The 22,179-nt window shown below is 44.0% G+C and overlaps 1 protein-coding gene across 1 annotated transcript in view; it reads left to right on the top strand.

The window, feature by feature from the left end:
• LOC126106265 (uncharacterized) overlaps positions 1-22,179 on the top strand; it is a 1,253,536-nt gene that overhangs the window by 423,063 nt on the left and 808,294 nt on the right. The window contains exon 3 of the mRNA XM_049912489.1: positions 19,094-19,244. Within this exon, the coding sequence (XP_049768446.1) occupies positions 19,094-19,244 (151 nt within the window). The remainder of the gene's footprint in view (positions 1-19,093; positions 19,245-22,179) is intronic.

The following is a 22,179-nucleotide window of genomic DNA, read 5'->3' as shown; positions in this document are numbered from 1 at the left end:
GACTTTGATGTTTTTCGAGCACCTTTAATAACTTAAACTAAGTTTGTTGCTTCAACAGGCTGCGCTCCTTTGTGCTAGAATCCTTGACTGTCACATGGATAGCGTGGCTTCGATTCCTCGCCGTGGTATATTTTTAAGAACGCTCCGTGTTCAAGCATTTTCGTGAAGAACAAAAATGAAATAAATGTAATTTGAGCGATCTTGAATAACAACCTTCTGTAAACTAACGATAACTAAGAATTTATATTTCGTATGAAACCAAGTTTTTCGTGTACGACATATTATTAGAAATTACAAGATATGCATTGTTCATAAAAATGACAATTAGATGTTTGTTAATCAGTATATATTTCATGAACTCTAATGGAAATAACGTAGGTATTCGAATTGAACGGAAAAATAACTAAAAACTGGTGACCTAAACGAGAATCGGTCCAGCAATCCAGTGATTGCCGGAGTGCTACAGACGTTTTGACATGTTTGTGTATTTTTTGTTTCCTTGACCTTTGTTTAAAAATTTACACATGGCAAGAATCAAACACACGGGCCACTCACATAGCAAACGGGCGCTCTACCGTAGTCTCACTGCCCGGCGAAAAAGCCCTGTTTTTAGAGAATTAAAGATGCTCGGAAAACTCCAATTTTCTTGATAATTTTTGGAAGTTGCACTGAACTGCTTTTAGTGACTGATATTTTAGTTCTAAACTTCACGTATAGTAAATATGAAGGAAAAAAATAGTGATATACTTCTTGAAAGTCGTGAGCAACTTTTAAATACAATAATTCATTACATGTTTCGGTAGTTCAGCCATGTTTGTCAAGCGGTACAGGTGCCTAATTTCAGATACCGCTGAGGGGTGCCTAATTTCGACTCGGTAAAAAGTGCCCCCCCCCCTCCCCCCCTTTATAGATTTTACTTTTTATTTCTTTTCAGCAGATGGCTGGAAAGAAAATGTCGGACAGCAGAAATTATGAGGAAGGCAACGGAAACCATTAATAAAAATGGAATTCTTAAAGGCGTCCACAGTATTTCGACAGCCATAATCGACACTTTTAGATTACGCGAAGACAGGAACCTTGGAAGAGAAACTGGGCTGTAGGGTAGGCAGAAAATGCGCTTTATGAAGAAACTTCAGCTCAAGAGAAGCCAAAATGCAACAGGGTAATTTTAGAAGAACTAGGAGAATCATCAAAAAAGGGAAAACATCAAATAACCAAAGAAGAACACAAAGGTGGCTAAAATGAGTAGGGGACAAAGAAAATCGGTATATGATCAGCAGACGATTCAGAAAGTTCTGTTTCCCTTGTCTCTACAGATGATGAACACAACGCAAATGAGGAGTGCATCTGTCTCATACCGGTAAGATGAATCTGCAAAAGACCGAATGAGGTGATTAGGATGTTTCTGTTGGGTGCGTGAGCTACATGTTGGAACTGAGAAACAAGGCTGGAAGACGTACAAAAGTGAAAACTGCAAATGCTAGCCTGAATGTTGGCACAAGTGTATCATCATTGCAATCAAATTGGAATATCTCAACATTCTTTTTTGTAATAAAAAAATACTTCTATAGATACGCAACCTTGAATTTATCTTATCAAATAACCCCGTTAGAATTAAGAACCACATTATGTGAAATCACGCACAATTTTATTGTGCTCTCCAAAATGCACAAATTTCTGTGAAAAATTACACACCTGAACAAAAGTTGACGACATCATAGAGTTTACTACAAGGGCTTCTTATAGTACACCCATTGAGGTTTGTACAGTACGTTACTACCAATCTAAACATAATTCCAAACCAAGAACTAATTTGCTGGAACAGCCCACGGGTGTTCTGCCGGTCCATAGTGTCCAACGGGCACAATATTTCGGCGACCAGACATGTCGCCATCGTCAGGTGCGCTGGCGAACTGCGCTCCTGAGGGTGGGCGGCCGTTCTGCAGCGCACCTGACGATGGCGACTTGTCTGATCGCCGAAATGTTGTGCCCGTTCGACACTATGGACCGGCAGTTCACCCGTGGACTGTTCGAGCAATAAATACGCCGGGAGAAACTGAAGAATCACAAGAACGAGTTTGGTTAGTTATAAAAGATTATTACAAAGCAAAGCAGGTCCTCTCCTAAGCATACATCTTGAAAAGTAAAAATAGTGATAATCTGTATCTCATGATGATGATTATCAGACTTTAGTAGTACGTCCTCCCCGCACACGGATGAGTTCTTCCAGTCTGCGAGGCATGCTCTGGATGAGACCATCATCTCGGAGTACGAGGACCCACTTCCCAACGGCAGCTTCAATGAAGTCCTGAAGACCGTCAGGTAGATTGGGATGCTGTGCAATGGGCACTTTCAACAGATCTCATGCATGCTCATTTGCATTCATGTCTAGAGACTGTGCTGGCCAACGTATTCAGTTGACATTGTATATCGGAAGATACAAACACTGCTAGAATAGTGTGGTGTGTTGCGTTGTCATTGACTAGGATGAAGTTGTTACCGACTTCACGTCTGTAGGGCCTCACAATCGCTTGCATGACTTCTTGGAGGTATCGGAGACCAGTTAAACTGCCTTAGATGGGAAATTGAGGGGTCGGCCGCCCCGTCATTATTGCCGCCCAGAACATTACGCTCCCAGACGCAAACTGATGGACTTCCAGAACGTATCGGCGTTCCTGGTGTGGTCTGGCGCTTCTCCAAACCCTAACACGTCTATAGTCTGGTCGAAAACCAGTCCTTGCCTCGTCAGCAAAAAATTCTGCAATGGTCCAATGTTGACGTACTAGAGCACAGGTCCTTCGATTGCGTCGTTCCGTTGGTTCAGTGCATAGCTTCTCATTGGTCTTCTGGAATGCAGACCATCCTGATGCAATCTTCTACGCACTGTTTGGTCTGAAATAAGAATCCCTATTGCCTGGAAATAATCATTTCCAATATTTCTGAGGGTTGACGTAGGACGCCTGCGAGCCGGCAGTTGGAGAAACGATCCTGCATTGGTGTTGTCATACGAGGACGACCACTGAGAGGTCGATCGTTCACATTTCCCGTCTTCTGTGCTTTATCTACATCTCAGACACACCACTTTGGGCGACACGTAACCGATCGGCCTACGGAATATCAGACCAGCTGTGTGGCTGGATTGAAGAGTTTTTAGCAAACAGAACACAGCATGTTGTTATCAATGGAGAGACGTCTGCAGACGTTAAAATAACCTCTGGCGTGCCACAGGGGAGTGTTATGGGACCATTGCTTTTCACAATATATATAAATGACCTAGTAGATAGTGTCGGAAGTTCCATGCGGCTTTTCGCGGATGATGCGGTAGTATACAGAGAAGTTGCAGCATTAGAAAATTGCAGCGAAAGGAAGATCTGCAGCGGATAGGCACTTGGTGCAGGGAGTGGCAACTGGCCCTTAACATAGATGCCGGCTGAAGTGGCCGTGCGGTTAAAGGCGCTGCAGTCTGGAACCGCAAGACCGCTACGGTCGCAGGTTCGAATCCTGCCTCGGGCATGGATGTTTGTGATGTCCTTAGGTTAGTTAGGTTTAACTAGTTCTAAGTTCTAGGGGACTAATGACCTCAGCAGTTGAGTCCAATAGTGCTCAGAGCCATTTGAACCATTTAACATAGACAAATGTAGCGTATTGCGAATACATAGAAAGAAGGGTCCTTTATTGTAAGATTATATGATAGCGGAACAAACACTGTAGCAGTTGCTTCTGTAAAATATCTGGGAGTATGCGTGCGGAACGATTTGGAGTGGAATGATCATATAAAATTAATTGTTGGTAAGGCGGGTACCAGGTTGAGATTCATTGGGAGAGTCCTTAGAAAATGTAGTCCATCAACAAAGTGGGTGGCTTACAAAACACTCGTTCGACCCATACTTGAGTATTGCTCACCAGTGTCGGTTCCGTACCAGTTCGGGTTGACGGAGGAGATAGAGAAGATCCAAAGAAGAGCGGCGCGTTTCGTCACAGGGTTATTTGGTAAGCGTGATAGCGTTACGGAGATGTTTAGCAAACTCAAGTGGCAGACTCTGCAAGAGAGGCGCTCTGCATCGCGATGTAGCTTGCTGTCCAGGTTTTGAGAGGGTGCGTTTCTGGATGAGGTATCGAATATATTGCTTCCCCCTACTTATACCTCCCGAGGAGATCACGAATGTAAAATTAGAGAGATTCGACCGCGCACGGAGGCTTTCCGGCAGTCGTTCTTCCCGCGAACCATACGCGACTGGAACCGGCAAGGGAGGTAATGACATTGGCAGGTAAAGTGCCCTCCGCTACACACCGTTGGGTGGATTGCGGAGTATAAATGTAAATGTAGATGTAGATCTTGCTGCTAAAAGTAAAATCGCTATCCTGACGCTATCAAAGTGTTGTATGCCTCTACGTGGCATGTTACAGCAGTGCTGAACCCAAACTGAATGTAGCTGTTGTTAATACTGACTGATGACCATAGATGTTAAGTCCCATGTGCTCAGAGCCATTTGAACCATTTGTTGTTAATACTGGACTGCTCGCGGTGTGCCGCTGCGGCAGTGGTATGTTTACGTGACTGGGAAACGAACACAAAGCATGCCAGTAGTTAACACAGTCCAGAATATGGGCCCTAACTGGATAATGCATAAAGTGCCCAGTCAATGACACCTCTAGTACTGAAAACTACATTTTACGATAGTATTTCAAACATTTATTGAGCCATGTATTAAATGTAATCTGTTTCCTTTCGATATAAAAGGTCATTAAACACTGAAGAGCAAAAGAAACTGCCACACCTTCCTCATACCGTGTACAGCCCCTGCGAGCACGCAGAAGTGCATGGACTCGACTAACGTTTGAAGTAGTGATGGAGGTAATTGACACCATGAATCCTGCAGGACGTAAGAGTACGAGGGGGTGGAGATCTCCTCTGAAGAGCACGTTGCAAGGCATCCCAGATATGCTCGATAATGTTCACGTCTGGGGAGTTTGGTGGCCGACGGAAGTGTAAACGTAGACGAGTCTTCCTGGAGCCATTCTGTAGCAATTCTGGACGTGTGGGGTGTAGCATTGTCATCCTGGAACTGCCCAAGTCCGTCGGAATACACAATGGACACGAATGGATGCAGGTCTGAAAGTGCATATCGATGATGTTTCGTTGAATGGTTCCCACGCTGGCACTTGTTGATGGCCCAGCATTGAAATCTGCAGCAATCTGCAGAAAGGTTGCACTTCTGTCGCGTTGAACGGTCCTCTTCAGTCGTCGTTGGTCCCGTTCTTGCAGGATCTTTTTCCGGTCGCAGCGATGTCGGAGATTTGATGTTTTACCGGATTCTTGATATTTACGATACATTCGTGAAATAGTCGTACGGAAAAATCCGCACTTCATCGCTGCCTCGGAAATGCTGTGTTCCATCGCTCGTGCGCCCACTGTAATACGTTCCTCATCGTTACGAAATGTCGTATACATGACCTATGCAACAAGTGTTCATGTACGTATGTATGTATGTATGTATATAAGTATGTATGTAACACCACGTTCAAAATCACTTAAATCTTGATAACCTGCCATTGTAACAGCAGTAACCGATCTGACAACTGCGCCAGACACTTGTTGTCTTGTATACAGATAGGCGTTGCCGACGGCAGCGCCGTATTCTGGCTGTTTACATGTCTCTGTATTTGAATACGCATGTCTATACCAGTTGCTCTGGCCATTCAGTGTATAACCAAAATGTATTATTTTTTACATACGTCAGTCATTTTCGGGAACTTTCAGCTGAATTTTAACCTACCGTATCCTTAGATTTCCTTAGCTGTCCGAAAACAGGACACCCTAGTCTACCATTTTTTCATGTAAAATAAATACTCAAAAATAGATGATAAAAAAATTGTTTCCTCAAGAAAAGTACCCGTTCCTTTGAGATCTTTATATAAAACGAAGACTGGCTAAATATATTTCCTTCAGAGTGCACGTTGAAACGTCTCTGTTGGATTCCTTTCATGTTAATTTCTTAAATCTGTTGTCATTTACGGCATAAATTCCTCTTCTAAATTTACTGTGGTGTTTCTGACTATCTGGGAGGAGACTGAGCAGTGAAACGTGTTACTTTTACACATAAACAAGAACGATCTGTCACACTACTACACTTTAAAACACAGTTTATATGTAATTCATGTCACACAGTCTCATACGGAACCTACATCCGCTTTCTTTTATATACTGTATATGATAAGATACTGTCATCCCCCTTCCCTTCTGTGTGAGAGGATGAATGAGCAAATGTATTTCTAGTTGCGTGCTTCAGGGTAGCAGACAAGCCTGTCTGCTAGAGAACAGTAGGACCAACGTCGGAACAGGTAGCTACGCTTTCTCAAAACAGAGAGGTTTCTATTCTTAGTATGGTCCTGTCCGTCCCTTGTCATGTTGGTATAGGAAGCTGCCTCTCTGGTCACTTCCGTTTGTATCTGTTAGCACCATCGGTAGGAGCCCAGGTCAGTCTGCCCGTGGCGAGCGTCTGAAGTGAGTATGCAGTCTCCCAATCTTGGCTCCATATGTGATGTGTTCCGTAAGATTACAAACTCACATTTTCACAATCCTAAATAAGGCACCAGTTTAGTTATGAATCAAGTGTAATATGCTGAAATTTCAATGATCAATGTTAAAATAAATTTCCAAATTTAAACTGATTTATTTCTTTTTATTTAAATTCTCTTATATATATATATATATATATATATATATATAACCGGTTGTCGTATGACTATTAAAAGATTATAATTAATGTTAGTCTAGTTGGGAATTTGGTAAGCTAGACTGGATACCTGGTGAAACAGTTGCGCAGTAATGCAAGGCTAACTTCCCCAGGCACCTCACAGCTTTTAAACCGCTTTTATTGTCTATCAGCACCGCTTTCATAACAAATTAATGCAACAACACTACAACGTATCTACCTGATAGCGCATGATCTCTTCTGATGGGGAGAATACAGTAGCGGAAATAAATTACTATTTCCTTGCTTGTAGCCATATACGTAATACTCGTGTCCGTGTTCACGCTGTGTATTGTGATGTAATCAAGTCTCATATGCTTTTTGAACCCTCCGATACTGGGATAGATAAACTTACTTGTAAGACTAAAACGTAGAATAAATTAGGTTTATTAAAATTCATTATTTCATGCATAAACGTTTATATTCCACGCGAGTAGGAAAATTTTGAAGTTGTACCGCAAAAGATGCAAATATATTTTCACCGAGTTTCGCTAAATGTAAGTTATTAAATCCGTGGAATTTATATATTATCGTGGTTACCTTGCTCGCAATTGACTGGAAGAAATTTAGATATTCAGTCAAATCTGAATTATTGTAAAGAACAATTGTGAAAGGTGGTCTTGTGGAACCTTTCGTTTTGAGCAGACGTAACAAACATAACTTTGTTGCTCATGTATTTTGTCACACAAACTTACTACTTTCGAATACAGAAGATGTAATGCAGTAACTAGTTTTATTTGCACTGAATCCTCGAAGTTTACAATCCTGTAAATAGCAACATTCCTTCGTGCAAACCAGACCTGCGATCATCGTCATACACGCCCAAAAACATATGTTTTTCATATAGGTGCATTTTGCTGCCACCTACCGCCAGGTACTCCATATCACCGACATAAGTGGTCATTAGACATCTTGAGAGAGCAGAATGGGGCGCTCCGCGGAACTCATGAACGTGGTTTGGTGATTGGGTGCCACTTGTGTCATAGGTTTACGTCTGTACGCGCGGATTCCACACTCCTAAACATCCTTAGGTCCACTGTTTACGATGTGATAGTGAAATGGAAACGTGTAGGGATTCGTACAGAACAAAAGCGTTGAGGCCGACCTCGTCTGTTGACCGACATAGACCGCTAACGGTTGAAGAGGGTAGTAATGTGTAAAAGGCAGATCTCTCTCCAGACCATCATACAGGAATTCCAAACTGCGTCAGGATCCACAGCAAGTATTATGAAAGTTAGGCGAGAGGTGAAAAAACGTGGATGTTATGGTCGAGCGGCTGCTCGTAAGCCACACATCAGGCCTGTAAATTCCAAACGACGCCTCGTTTGGTGTAACATTGGACGTTGTGTGCAGTAACGAATCACGGTATACAATCTGGCGATCCTATGGCAGGGTGTTTGTATGGCGAATGCCCGTGAACGTCATCTACCAGCGTGTTTAGTGCCAACAGCAAAATTCGGAGGCGGTGGTGTTACGGTGTGGTCGTGTTTTTCATGGAGCAGGCTTGCTCCCCATGTTGTTTTGCGTCGCACTATCACAGCACAGGCCTGCATTTATGTTTTAAGCACCTTCTTTCTTCCCACTGTTGAGGAGCAATTCGGGGATGGCGATTGAATCTTTCAACACGATCGAGCACCTGTTCATAATGCACAGCCTGTGGCGGAGTGGTTACACGACAATAACATCCCTGTAAAGGACTGGCCTGCACAGAGTCCTGCCCTGAATGCTATAGAACACCTCTGGGATGTTTTAGAAAGCCGACTTCGTGCCAGGCCTCACCGACCGACATCGATACCGCTCCCCAGTGCAGCACTCCGCGAAGAATGGGCTGCCATTCCCCAAGAAACCTTCCAGCACCTGATTGAACGTATGCCTGCGAGAGTGGAAGCTGTTATCAGGGCTAACGGTGGACCAACACCATATTGAATTCCAGCATTACCAATGGACGGCGCCACGAACTTTTCAGGCAAGTTTATACTTTTGATCACCCAGTGTACCTCTGAGGCGTGACAACGAATTCAACACCGAGACAATCAGCTAAGTAGAAATATATTGATTTAATAAAGTGTGCACGTGTTTTCAGTGTCATTCAAAAGAACTGACATCCGTATTGTGGGTACGTTATTTCATAAACATTATTGAAACAGACGTGTCGTCACTCGTTCTAAAGAAGGCACAGAAAAAAGAGTAAACGATTTAGAAATGGGTAACACACCCTGCTAACTTTATCCGTATGCATTAAATTAAAAGAAAATTTCGATTGTTATTTGCAACAGCCGTGTCAAAAGAGCAGCAAAAATGGAACGGCAGAAATATGATATCATACTGTCAGAAACAGCAAAGGGGACATGCCACATAACACTGAAATGCATGAAAGAGGACATTCGGAATGAAATTACAACGCGTCACTTCATGTGCGAGTCCTAATAAATGATGACGTCAAACTAGCGGCATTTACATAAAAATAAAAAGGAGGAAAGCGCTGTGACATGGGGAACATTAATTACATGCGCACATCAGCGGCAGAAGCGGCTGCCGGTGCTGTCATAGACATGGCCATGAGACTGTGCCCAAGTCCAGCGAAATCTGTGGTTCCTGGACAGTTCGTCTGTGACACGCAAAACACAGTAAACGAATTACCGCTGTCAACATTCCAATTTTCACAGGAGTCCTCCTGACAAATTTTCGCTGTCGATGCAACCATCTATTACGAAGTACTGTGTGAAAAAAGTGTCACAGTTAATGAGTGAAATGCTGATTTCAAAGTGGTGAAAAGACGGCAGCTTCCTTTAAATGCACAGAAATGTAAAACCTCGCATTTCAGAAAGTGCAAAAACGTCGCAGACCATGACTGCAGTATCAAGGAAGTTCATTGGTGTCGGTCAACTCAAGCCTGAGTGCAAAAAAACTGCAGGGATCAAGACCCGTTAAAAGTTGTTGTCTACCTGGAAAAAGCGTTCGATAATGTAAAATGGTATAAGATGTTGGAAATAATGAGAAACATAGGGATAAGACGGGTGACATGGAATACGTAGAAGAGCCAAGAGGGACTGGACTATGAACAACGGAATGCTCAGATTGAAGACAGGGATGCAGTCCTTCGCCCCTACTGTTCAGCCTATACATCGAAGAAGCAACGGTGGAGTGGAATTAAAGTTCCAGGTGAAAGGATATCAATGATACAATTCGCTGATGACATTGATATCCCGAGTGAAAGTGAAGAAGAATTACATGATCTGCTGAACGGAATGAACAGTCTGATGAGTACAGAATATGGACTGAGAGTAAATCGAAGAAAGACGAAGGCAATGAGAAGTAGCAGAAATGAGAACAACGAGAACAGTTGGATTGATGGTCACGAAGTAGATGTAGTTAAGGAATTCTGCTAACTATGCAGCAGAACAACCAATGACGGGCAACAAGGAGGACATCAAAAGTAGACTAGCACTGGCAAAAAAGGCATTTCTGGCCAAGAGTAGTCTACTAATATCAAATACCGGCCTTAATTTGAGGAAGAAATTTCTGATGATGTACGTCTGGAGTACAGCATTGTATGGTAGTGAAACATGGACTGTGGGGAAACCGGGACAGAAGAGAATCGAAGCAGGCGAATGTTGAAAATTAGAGGGACTAATAAAGTAAGGAATGAGGAGGCTCTGCGCAGAACCGGAGAGGAGAGGAATATGTGGAAAACACTGACAAGGAGAAGGGATAGGATGATAGGACATCTGCTAAGACATCAGGCAATGACTTCCGAGGTACTAGAGGGAGCTGCAGAGGGCAAAAACTGTAGAGGAAGACATCAAGAAAATAGTTGTGGACGTAGGTTGCAAGTGCTACTCTGAGATCAAGAGATTGGCTCAGGAGAGGAATTCGTGGCGGGCCGCATCAAATCAGAAGACTGATAACTAAAAAAACATTTTCAACTATTTACCAAAACCTGCGAGAAAAATATAATATAAAATAAAAATATCGGCATTCGATGGTGCCATTTCGGTATCGATATATCACTGAGAGTTTATGATTGGTGTCTGATCCAGTTTGTTTTCGCTACAAGTAACAGTCGCGAATAGCGTTTGCTCTCCTTATAGTCTGCGCAGGTCTCAACCTGTGAGTGCTTTCCAGAACTTGTGTTGTTGCTCTTTGCTTTAGATTTTGTATTACGAAGATTGTGTCCCGAACTTCGCCAGTATTGCTGCATTTGTGAGCTGCCTGTGCTTTGATAAGTACTTAAGTCTTCCAAATAACTTTCGGGTGCCTTCTGCTTTCCAATATTAATTCCGAAGTCAGTTTTCAATTGATTTTCTCACATAATTGGGATTCATCATTGTACCTCAAGCTCAGAGAAAAGATGTTGTATATGTCAACACTTGATATGTGAATCAAATTAATTTGAGTCAATAAAGCCACATTCATTTTAACGTTTATTTTTATTCCAGCTGTCCTACAACTACTTTCGCTTACTGCGGCGCCTTTCCCTTATTATACCATCAGGTGGGTTTACATCTCTGAATTGTGTGCTCACTGTGTCGGCGTTCCAGAGTTGAAGAGGTTCCACTAGCTAGAGCATTATTGATTAACCAGGAGTAGGTAATTGCTTCATTCCCGGGAGGGCCATTTTTAACGCAGCTATGTGGTATTTCTTCAGATCGGCTTTCTTCAAAAACAGTTGCTCAAAATGATGAACAAAAATCTAAACAAAAAACTTTTTTAAACATTATCAGCGATCGTATATAATATAATTAAATATATATAATTAAAAAATCTAAATGACAAGACTTGTGAGGGGAAATGCTGACGTAGTCGGCACTCGGCGCTACCAACAGAAATTGCAACGTTGCACTTCACCAAGCAATTTTGGCGCAACAACTGCAAGGGCGTTTGAAGAAACGAAAAAACAGGGAAGTCGACATGGAGTGTTCCGGACAAATCCGATATGTGACGCAGCCTAACAAAGTTCCCATCGGACACCTTTTATTGTGCCACTTACATGCAGTTGCCATTGTTAGCACCATGGTTATCGTCAAGCATGAATGTGCATCGTTTCCCTTTCAGTTCTTGGCCTAAGGTTCAAATGGTTCAAATGGCTCTGAGCACAGTGGGGCTTAACATCTGAGGTCATCAGTCCCCTAGAACTTAGAACTACTTAAACCTAACTAACCTAAGGATATCACACACATCCATGCCCGAGACAGGATTCGAACCTGCGACCGTAGCGGTCTCGCGGTTCCAGACTGTAGTGCCCAGAACGGCTCAGCCACACCGGCCGGCTCTTGGTCTATGGGGGACAGGCAGGCTGCTAGCTTTTTGGTGTGCAGAACGTCTAATAATAAATCAATACTTAAATATACAGCAATTCTTCCAATCCATATGTGGCATACAGCAAACCCGTGCTTAACAGTATTAGTTAAAAACAGTAAGCATTTACTACCTGAGCACCCATCTTACTCTGTTACTACTATGTTTACTACCTGAGCCCGAATCTCACTCTGTTACTCGCTCCTGTGAACGGGAACGCGCTATGCATATCTTGGTGCCTAAATAAGGCGAAACGCGTCGTTGAAAAGTAAAAAAATAAAATTACAATCAAGACTGTTTTTAACTAATAAATATACAGCTCTAAAACCTACAATATATTTACAAAGTCCAGCCGATATTTTTATATGTTTTCCATCGATATATCGATATGACGATAAATTTCGCGAAAAATTTGGCAATTTGTGGTAAGTTCCTATGGGAGCAAACTGCTCAGGTCATCGGTCCCTAGGTTTACACACTATTTAATGTAACTAAAAACTGATTTACGCTAAGGACAACACATATACCCATGTCCGAGGAAGGACTCGAACGTCCAACGTGGGGAGCCGCGCGAACCGTGGCAAGGTGCCAAAGACCACGCGGCTACCCCGCGCGGTACCTTTGCCCGATACATCGTGCGCCATTAGTGATACTTCTTTAAATGTCAGTATATCGGATTCCCGATATTTTTAAAACTATCAACAGTCCGAGCGCCTGATAGAACCGCCCAGCAACCTCACTCCTCGCCAGCTCTCCTTTACTCCGCTGTCAAACCCGGAGGGAACCAAATACCCCCGTTGGCCATCGTGACGAGTGTGAATTGCTTATTCCACACCACTTTGCATAGAAGTCCTGCTTAAATTTTCCATTTTGCGCATGTTGTATTGCCGTAGCCTAACCATAAGTTGGCAAGTTGTTGTTGTTGTTGTTGTTGTGGTCTTCAGTCCTGAGACTTATTTGATGGAGCTCTCCATGCTACTCTATGCTGTGCAAACTTCTTCATGTCCCAGTACCTACTGCAACCTACATCCTTCTGAATCTGCTTAGTGTCTTGGTCTCCCTCTACGATTGTTACCCTGCGCGCTTCCCTCCAGTACTAAATTGGTGATCCCTTGATGCCTCAGAACATGTCCTACCAACCGAGCCCTTCTTCTGGTCAAGTTGTGCCACAAACTTCTCTTCTCCCAATGCTATTCAATACCTCCTCATTAGTTATATGATGTACCCATCTAATCTTCAGCATTCTTCATTTCGAATGCTTCTATTCTCTTCTTGTCCAAACTATCGTCCATATTTGACTTCCATACATGGCTACGCTCCATACAAATACTTTCAGAAACGACTTCCCGACACTTCAATACTCCATGTTAACAAATTTCTCTTCTTCAGTTGGCAAGTAGGCGGTGCTATGTCTTTGCTTATTGGCTGCAGCTCTACCGTGCGAAAAGTGGCTCGATTCCCTCGCCGTGTGCGAAAATATGGCTGTGGCTTCCCCTCTGCTATGGTTCCGGGAACCGCCCAGCTCCGTCTCGCAAGGTACTCAGCAGACACCTGAAGAATAGCCCAGCACACAGCAGAACGGTGGCTAGCGGAAGCGCCGATCAGAGAATAGCCCTCTCGGCCGGCTGTCTCACGAGACTTAGCCAGCTCGTGCGAAAACTTCTGGGAACATCTCGAGACGCCGCTGTTCAGTCGGAGAACATAACAAGTGTGTCGGTGGCCACGCCCCTCCCGCCACCTGCCCTATGCTCCTCACAGAGACTTCCGGCCAATACAGCATATAAGGTTATTATTAAATGTCGGATAGTGACATGTGACTAAGCAGTATCATCACGGGGTTCATTGGTACGGTACTGGAGAAAAGCTATCAGCCTATAAAGTACAAAAGGGACTGCTTACAAAACACTCGTACGACCTATGTTAGAATAACGCTCAGTTGTGTGGGGCCTGTACCAAATAGGACGAATGGTTTGTTTCACCCATAAGAGAATGTCCTGCACATGATGAAAGAACTGAATTTGCAGCTACTTAAAGTTGAACCCAAATTCTCTCGTGAAAGCCTACTTAGACAGCTTCTAGAACTGTAAGTGATAAATTTACGGTATATTACAACTCCCTCCTTGTAGTTTCTTAGACTTTCCCTGCGATTTTCTGACATCTCATTTAATTGGGTGTACTGCCGGTGGTCTGCGTTTATCTAACACAGTATTTCGACGTCGTACCTCGGCGTCATCATCAGGTGCTTCCTGTGGCTAAACGACAGGTTTTCGTTTTTTTCATTCCCTTCTCTTAGGGAGAAGGGCGGGCTGTTCTAGGGCTTGCTATACGCCCTTTATCAGCTATAGGGGATAAGTTTATTCTGTTTTGGCACTATTTATTTTGCTCGCAAGGGGTGGATGGGGGAGGGGGGGGGGTTCCCAATTGGGAATAGGCTGATCGTGTCCCGTATTTATGTCTGGACGGTGTTTGGCGTTCCCTACGCCGTCCGCTCCCGCTGCGACCGTGTCGGTTGGTCGCCAGATGTTCCGTCTTCCGTCCGCGCCCGCTTTCGCTGTTTTCCCCGGTGGCGGCAGTTTCGTGGCGTACCGTACTAGGGTCAGCCTGTCGTTCAGTCACAGGAAGCACTTGATGAAGACGCCGAGGTACGACGTCGAAATATTGTGTTAGATAAACGCAGTCCACCGGCAGTACACCCGATTCAAGGAGAACTCCCTACTTTTCGCTACATCTACACCTACATCTACATTTATACTCCGCAAGCCACCCAGCGGTGTGTGGCGGAGGGCAGTTTACGTGCCACTGTCATTACCTCCCTTTCCTGTTCCAGTCGCGTATGGTTCGCGGGAAGAACGACTGTCTGAAAGCCTCCGTGCGCGCTCTAATCTCTCTAATTTTACATTCGTGATCTCCTCGGGAGGTATAAGTAGGGGGAGCAATATATTCGATACCTCATCCAGAAACGCACCCTCTCGAAACCTGAGGAGCAAGCTACACCGCGATGCAGAGCGCCTCTCTTGCAGAGTCTGCCACTTGAGTTTGTTAAACATCTCCGTAACGCTATCACGGTTACCAAATAACCCTGTGACGAACGCGCCGCTCTTCTTTGGATCTTCTCTATCTCCTCCGTCAACCCGATCTGTTACTGATCCCACACTGATGAGCAATACTCAAGTATAGGTCGAACGAGTGCCACCTCCTTTGTTGATGGACTACATTTTCTAAGGGCTCTCCCAATGAATCTCAACCTGGTACCCGCCATTCCAACAATTAATTTTATATGATCATTCCACTTCAAATCGTTCCGCACGCATACTCCCAGATATTTTACAGAAGTAACTGCTACCAGTGTTTGTTCTGCTATTATGTAATCATACAATAAAGGATCCTTCTTTCTATGTATTCGCAATACATTACATTTGTGTATATTAAGGGTCAGTTGCCACTCCCTGCACCAAGTGCCTATCCGCTGCAGATCTTCCTGCATTTCGCTACAATTTTCTAATGCTGCAACTTCTCTGTATACTACAGCATCATCCGCGAAAAGCCGCATGGAACTTCCGATACTATCTACTAGGTCATTTATATATATTGTGAAAAGCAATGGTCCCATAACACTCCCCTGTGGCAAGCCAGAGGTTACTTTAACGTCTGTAGACGTCTCTCCATTGATAACAACATGCTGTGTTCTGTTTGCAAAAAACTCTTCAATCCAGCCACACAGCTGGTCTGATATTCCGTAGGCTCTTACTTTGTTTATCAGGCGACAGTGCGGAACTGTATCGAACGCCTTCCGGAAGTCAAGGAAAATAGCATCTACCTGGGAGCCTGTATCTAATATTTTCTGGGTCTCATGAACAAATAAAGCGAGTTGGGTCTCACACGATCGCTGTTTCCGGAATCCATGTTTATTCCTACATAGTAGATTCTGGGTTTCCAAAAACGACATGATATTCGAGCAAAAAACATGTTCTGGAATTCTACAACAGATCGACGTCAGAGATATAGGTCTATAGTTTTGCGCATCTGCTCGACGACCCTTCTTGAAGACTGGGGCTACCTCGCTACTTCGCTCACATAGGGATCGTGAGGACAAGATCCGACTAATTACAGAACGCACAGAGACGTTTAAGGAGTCATTCTTCCCGACCTGCAAACGGAATGGAACGGGTAGAAGTCCTAATAACTCGTACAATAGGATATAACCTCTGCCATCCACTTCGCACTGGTTTGCAGCGTACGGATGTAGACACAGTGATATCAGTCGACGCCTTCCTATCAAGTCCGCGACAGACACCAGGGTTTGGTATGCTAGGTACACCTTCCACCTACTCGGCGCTAGCAATGTGCGGCCTCTTGTGAACGGCTAAAAAAATCTCGTGCATTTCGCCAGATCACCACCTGCTGTCTTCCTACGAAGCTGTTGCTTACGCACCGCAACGGGACCAGTGTAAAGGCCTGTGATTAATACCTTGGACTACGCTTTCGGTTATCTCTATTGGTACTAAGAACTTGGCTGGCGACGCCTTGGCGTATTCGTGGTTTTCGGTTGTTCTGCCGATTTACATGGTGGTCTATAGGTGGGTAAACACATGGGAGAGAAGAAAAGCTATATTAGAAACATTTTGATAGGTGGCATCTTGGGTCCAACACAAATAAAAAAAAATTGTTCAAATGGCTCTCAGCACTATGGGACTTAATTCTGAGGTCATCAGTCCCCTATAACTTGGAACTACTTAAACCTAACTAACGTAAGGACATCACACACATCCATGTCCGAGGCAGGATTCGAACCTGCGACCGTAGCGGTCGCACGGTACCAGACTGTAGCGCCTAGAACCGCTCGGCCGCCACGACCGGCCAACACAAATCGCTGAAGTGGCGTCCAGTTGGAAGACATGCACCAGGCTGTTGAATCACACGAAATTATTACGATCACTAGCTGACCCAGCAAACTCTGTTCCGCCTTAAAGCCAATAAATAATCAGATTTTGGATGTTAAATTCAACTTTTTACTAGGAAATACAAATAAAAAATTAAGTATTTTAATGATTCTTCATTCTTTATGTTTTTTGGTGTATAGCTTCCACTCTTCAATAAAGTACCTTGTGATACACTACATTTTTTTGTTTTATTATCAGGTGCAAGAACAAACAACGTAGATGGTCTTCCGACCCGTGAACATGCCACATATAATTGACCATGTGAAAAACATGGATATTCCAGATTTAGACCACAAACTTTCAAGGACTGGCCTTGTGATTTGTTAATGGTCATGGTGAATGCAATACGGATCGGAAATTGAAGTCTTTTAAACTCAAACGGCATATCGGTTGGAATCATCGAGATCCTCGGAATGAGAACTTCCTCACCTTCGAATTTTCCTTTGAGTATCATCGCGTAAATAACATTGTTCATCAATTTACTTACCACCAAACGCGTACCGTTGCAAAGTTTTGGTTCGTTTATGCTTCGAAGCATGATTACTACGGAGCCAACTTTTAGGCGTAAATTGTGCGGTGGTAAGCCAGGCGCATCCAAGGAGCTTAAAACTTCATTTGGAAAGTTGGTGGCTTCATCTTCATTTGTTACACAGTCAATAGATTTGAATGAATTCATTTTACCAATGATCACATTCTGAATTATGTAGTTTAGATCATCTACATGTTTTGTATCCATCTTGCATTACGGCTTTGTCGAGAAATATTCGAGAAATATTCGGCATTGTTAATGATGATTCAAAGAAAATACAAATTATTTCTATAAATTTTTAATTAATGATATGTACTGATACTTAACCGTAGACGTTTAGCTGTCATTTGCGTTTTGTTATTCCATGTCAGATGCGTTTTTGTTATAGCACGTTTTATAGTGACGTTTAGCTGACATTTGCGTTTTGTTATTCCATGCCCGATGCGTTTTTGTTATATTACGTTTTGTAGCGGTCGAACGGGATAAAAAGTACCCTATGTCCGTCTACTGGTTCTAAGCTACCTCACTACCAATTTTCAGCCAAATCGGTCCAGCCGTCGTTTAGCTGACATTTGCGTTTTGTTATTCCATGCCAAATGCGTTTTTGTTATATCACGTTTTATAATGGTCGAACGGAATAAAAAGTATCCTATGTCCGTCTCCTGGTTCTAAGCTACCTCTGTACCAATTTTCAGCCAAATCGGTCCAGCCGTTCTTGAGTTATAAATAGTCTAACTAACACGACTTTCTTTTATATATATAGGTTATTGGCTGACATCTTCTGCGATAACGCAGGTGCTCCTCTCCCCTGATATCAGAAAGATCTCAATGTGTTCGGCTTCTGTTGACGCCTACAGCTTTCACTTCAGTTCTAAGGAAGAAACATCAATCACAACCGTAGAATGGATAAAGATATGCTAAAATATAAGACAACACTGTTTTTCTATTGCAATTCCCTATCTACTTGTCCGGCCGGGGTGGCCAAGCGGTTCTAGGCGCTTCAGTCTGGAACCGCGCGACCGCTACGGTCGCAGATTCGGATCCTGCCTCCGGCATGGATGTGTGTGATGTCCTTAGGTTAGTTAGGTTTAAGTAGTTCTGAGTCTAGGGGACTGATGATCTCAAATGTTAAGTCCCATAGCGCTCAGCCATTTGGACCTATCTGCTGGACATGTCACATGACCTTCCTTCCATTACAAAAGTACGAGTTGCATCCAATACGGCGCCTTCCAAAGTGACCTCCATGTTGGTAACATAACTTCACAGTTTTCCCTCCCCACTGCTTTAAAATTCTCTGCATCCACCAGATTTGTAAGAACGGCCCCACACATATGGACCACCCTGTACTTCAGCACTCAACCGCCTGGTTGATCTGCATACAGCCCAGGCAACTTGTGCTACTGTAGTTTGACTGCTTCAGTATGTGACCTCCAAAGATTTACCACCACACACAAGCCGCCAAGCGCAGACTCTTCTATCGTGGCAGACTGAATAGTAATCAAGGTGAATTCCTTGAAGCAGCACGCTGTGTTGAGTGGGCAGAGAATGAGAGGGTGACACGTGTGTTGCAGATGATCGCACGTGTGTGGGGCGGCGCGGGGGCGGACGCCGAGTGGACGGACGTGCCGGTGACGCCCCTGACCACGTGCCGGGACCTGGTGGACTGCTGCCGGGACCCCGGGGACGAGCCCTGCACGCTGGTCGAGGTCTCGATGGGACACGGTGAGTAGCCCCACTTGCTGAACACTCTGTAGGTTGTGGTGTGGAAGGCACTCGTTGACGTGTTGCTGGAATAGGCCCAATTGGTGAAAACTCCCTTTGTTGTTTAAAAAAGACTGCTGAAAGTGTCACTAGGACACAGAGAGAAGCCTCTTCTGCTGAGATATGGTCTGAGGTACAGAAGTGACTGTGTCCAGGTGTCACTGGGACATGGTGAGTTTCCCTCCTTGCTAAACATTCTGTAAGTTGAGGTATGGGAAAGGCTGACTGATGTCCCACTGAGAGACAGTGAGTAGCCCCACCTGCTGATCACTCAGTAGGCTGAGGTTCAGAAAGGTCTGGTAGAAGTGTCACTAGTAGCCCCAAGTGCTGAACACTCTGTAGGTTGTGGTATGGAAGGGACTTGTTGACGTGTTGCTGGAACGTAATGGATAGGCCCAATTAGTGAAAACTCCCTTTGTTGTTTAAAACAGACTGGTAAAAGTGTTACTAGGACACAGAGAGAAGCCTCTTCTTGACTGAAGTACAGAAGAGACTGAACCAAGTGTCACTGGGATATGGTGAGTTTCCCCACGTGCCACATGTACAGCTACGTGATCACTCTGCTATTCACAATAAAGAGCCTGGCAGAGGATTCAGTGAACCACCTTCAAGCTGTCTCTCTACCGTTCCACTCTAGAATGCCACGCGGAAAAAAAGCACTTAAATTTTTCTGTGCGAGCCCTGATTTCTGTTATTTTATCGTCGTGATGATCATTTCTCCATATGTAGGTCGGTGCCAACAGAATGTTTTCGCAATCGAAGGAGAAAACTGGTGATTGAAATTTCATGAGAAGATCCCGTCGCAACGAAAAGCGCCTTTGTTTTAATGATTGCCACTCCAATTCACGTATCATTTCTGTGACACTGTCTCCCCTACTTCGCGATAATATAAAACGAGCTGCCCTTATTTGTACATTGGCACCGACATGAGCCACCATTGTGTACTCTTCATGGCATTCAGAAGCACCCTTTCCACATAAGGAGTGACTCCCCCCAGAATGCACACGGAGTGCACACTGGCTTCCTTCCCCTCCTTGGCAGCCACGTTCCTAAACACTCTGTAAGTTGAGATACGGAAAAGGCTGACTGATGTCCCACAGGGAGTCATGAGTAGCCCCTCCTCCTGCTGATCACTCAGTAGGCTGAGGTACAGAAGGGTCTGACAGAAGTGTCAATGGTAGCCCCAAGTGGGCTGTTTGACGTATCGGTGGGATACAGCAAGTAGCCCCACCTGCTGAGCACTCAGTAGGATGAGGTACAGAAACGGGTAGTAGAGACGTCATTAGGACAGACTGAGTAGCACCACCTGCTGAGCACTTTGTAAAATGAGGTACAGAAAGGGCTGTTAGCGAGCAGTGGCATTTACTGAACACTACTTGGGTTGAGGTACAGTAGGAGCTGGTTGAGACATGAACAGGACCAATTGGATGAAAATCAGTGTGGGTTTAGGCCTCTTACAGGTTGTCAGGACCAGATCTTTAGCTTACGGCAAATAATGGAGAAGTGTTACGAGTGGAACAGGGATTTGTATCTATGCTTTATAGATCTAGAAAAGGCATATGACCGGGTTCCTAGGAGGAAGTTATTGTCTGTTCTACAGGATTATGGAATAGGAGGCAAACGTTTGCAAGCAATTAAAGGTCTTTACATGGATAGTCAGGCAGCAGTTAGAGTTGACGGTAAATTGAGTTCATGGTTCAGAGTAGTTTCAGGGGTAAGACAAGGCTGCAACCTGTCTCCACTGTTATTCATATTATTTATGGATCATATGTTGAAAACAATAGACTGGCTGGGTGAGATTAAGATATGTGAACACAAAATAAGCAGTCTTGCATATGCGGATGACTTAGTTGTAATGGCAGATTCGATTGAAAGTTTGCAAAGTAATATTTCAGAGCTAGATCAGAAATGTAAGGACTATGGTATGAAGATTAGCATCTCCAAAACGAAAGTAATGTCAGTGGGAAAGAAATATAAACGGATTGAGTGCCAAATAGGAGGAACAAAGTTAGAACAGGTGGAGTACTTAGGATGCATATTCTCACAGGATGGCAACATGGTGAAAGAACTGGAAGCGAGGTGTAGCAAAGCTAATGCAATGAGCGCTCAGCTACGATCTACTCTCTTCTGCAGGAAGGAAGTCAGTACCAAGACTAAGTTATCTGTGCACCGTTCAATCTTTCGACAAACTTCGTTGTATGGGAGCGAAAGCTGGGTGGATTCAGGTTACCTTATCAACAAGGTTGAGGTTACGGATATGAAAGTAGCTAGGATGATTGCAGGTACTAGTAGATGGGAACAATGGCAGGAGGGTGTCCACAATGAGGAAATCAAAGAAAAACTGGGAATGAACTCTATAGATGTGGCAGTCAGGGCGAACAGGCTTAGATGGTGGGGTCATGTTACACGCATGGGAGAAGCAAGGTTATCCAAGAGACTCATGGATTCAGCAGTATAGGGTAGGAGGAGTCGGGGCAGACCGAGGAGAAGGTACCTGAATTCGGTTAAGAATGATTTTGAAGTAATAGGTTTAACATCAGAAGAGGCACCAATGTTAGCACTGAACAGGGGATCATGGAGGAACTGTATAAGGGGGGCTATGCTCCAGACTGAACGCTGAAAGGCATAATCAGTCTTAAATGATGATTATGATGATGATGATGATTAAGCAACTGAAAGAGGTGAGTGCTGTCGCCATTTTCAACTGCTTTTTGTATGACCCTTAGGCTATATCGTAATAGCTATAGTAATCATGCCAAACACCCTCAAAATTTGCACCATGTCTATTGAGAGAATAAACACAGTATTCCACCCTCGCATATGAAATATCACTTAGTGCTGCTAAAACTGTGGGCTGTTGAGGTTATTTTGTCAAGTAGCTCACCCATTGTGACAG

The sequence above is a fragment of the Schistocerca cancellata genome, chromosome 10 (genome assembly GCF_023864275.1).
Source record: "Schistocerca cancellata isolate TAMUIC-IGC-003103 chromosome 10, iqSchCanc2.1, whole genome shotgun sequence".
Classification (NCBI taxonomy): domain Eukaryota; kingdom Metazoa; phylum Arthropoda; class Insecta; order Orthoptera; family Acrididae; genus Schistocerca; species Schistocerca cancellata.
This window is presented reverse-complemented; position numbering and strand designations above follow the sequence as displayed.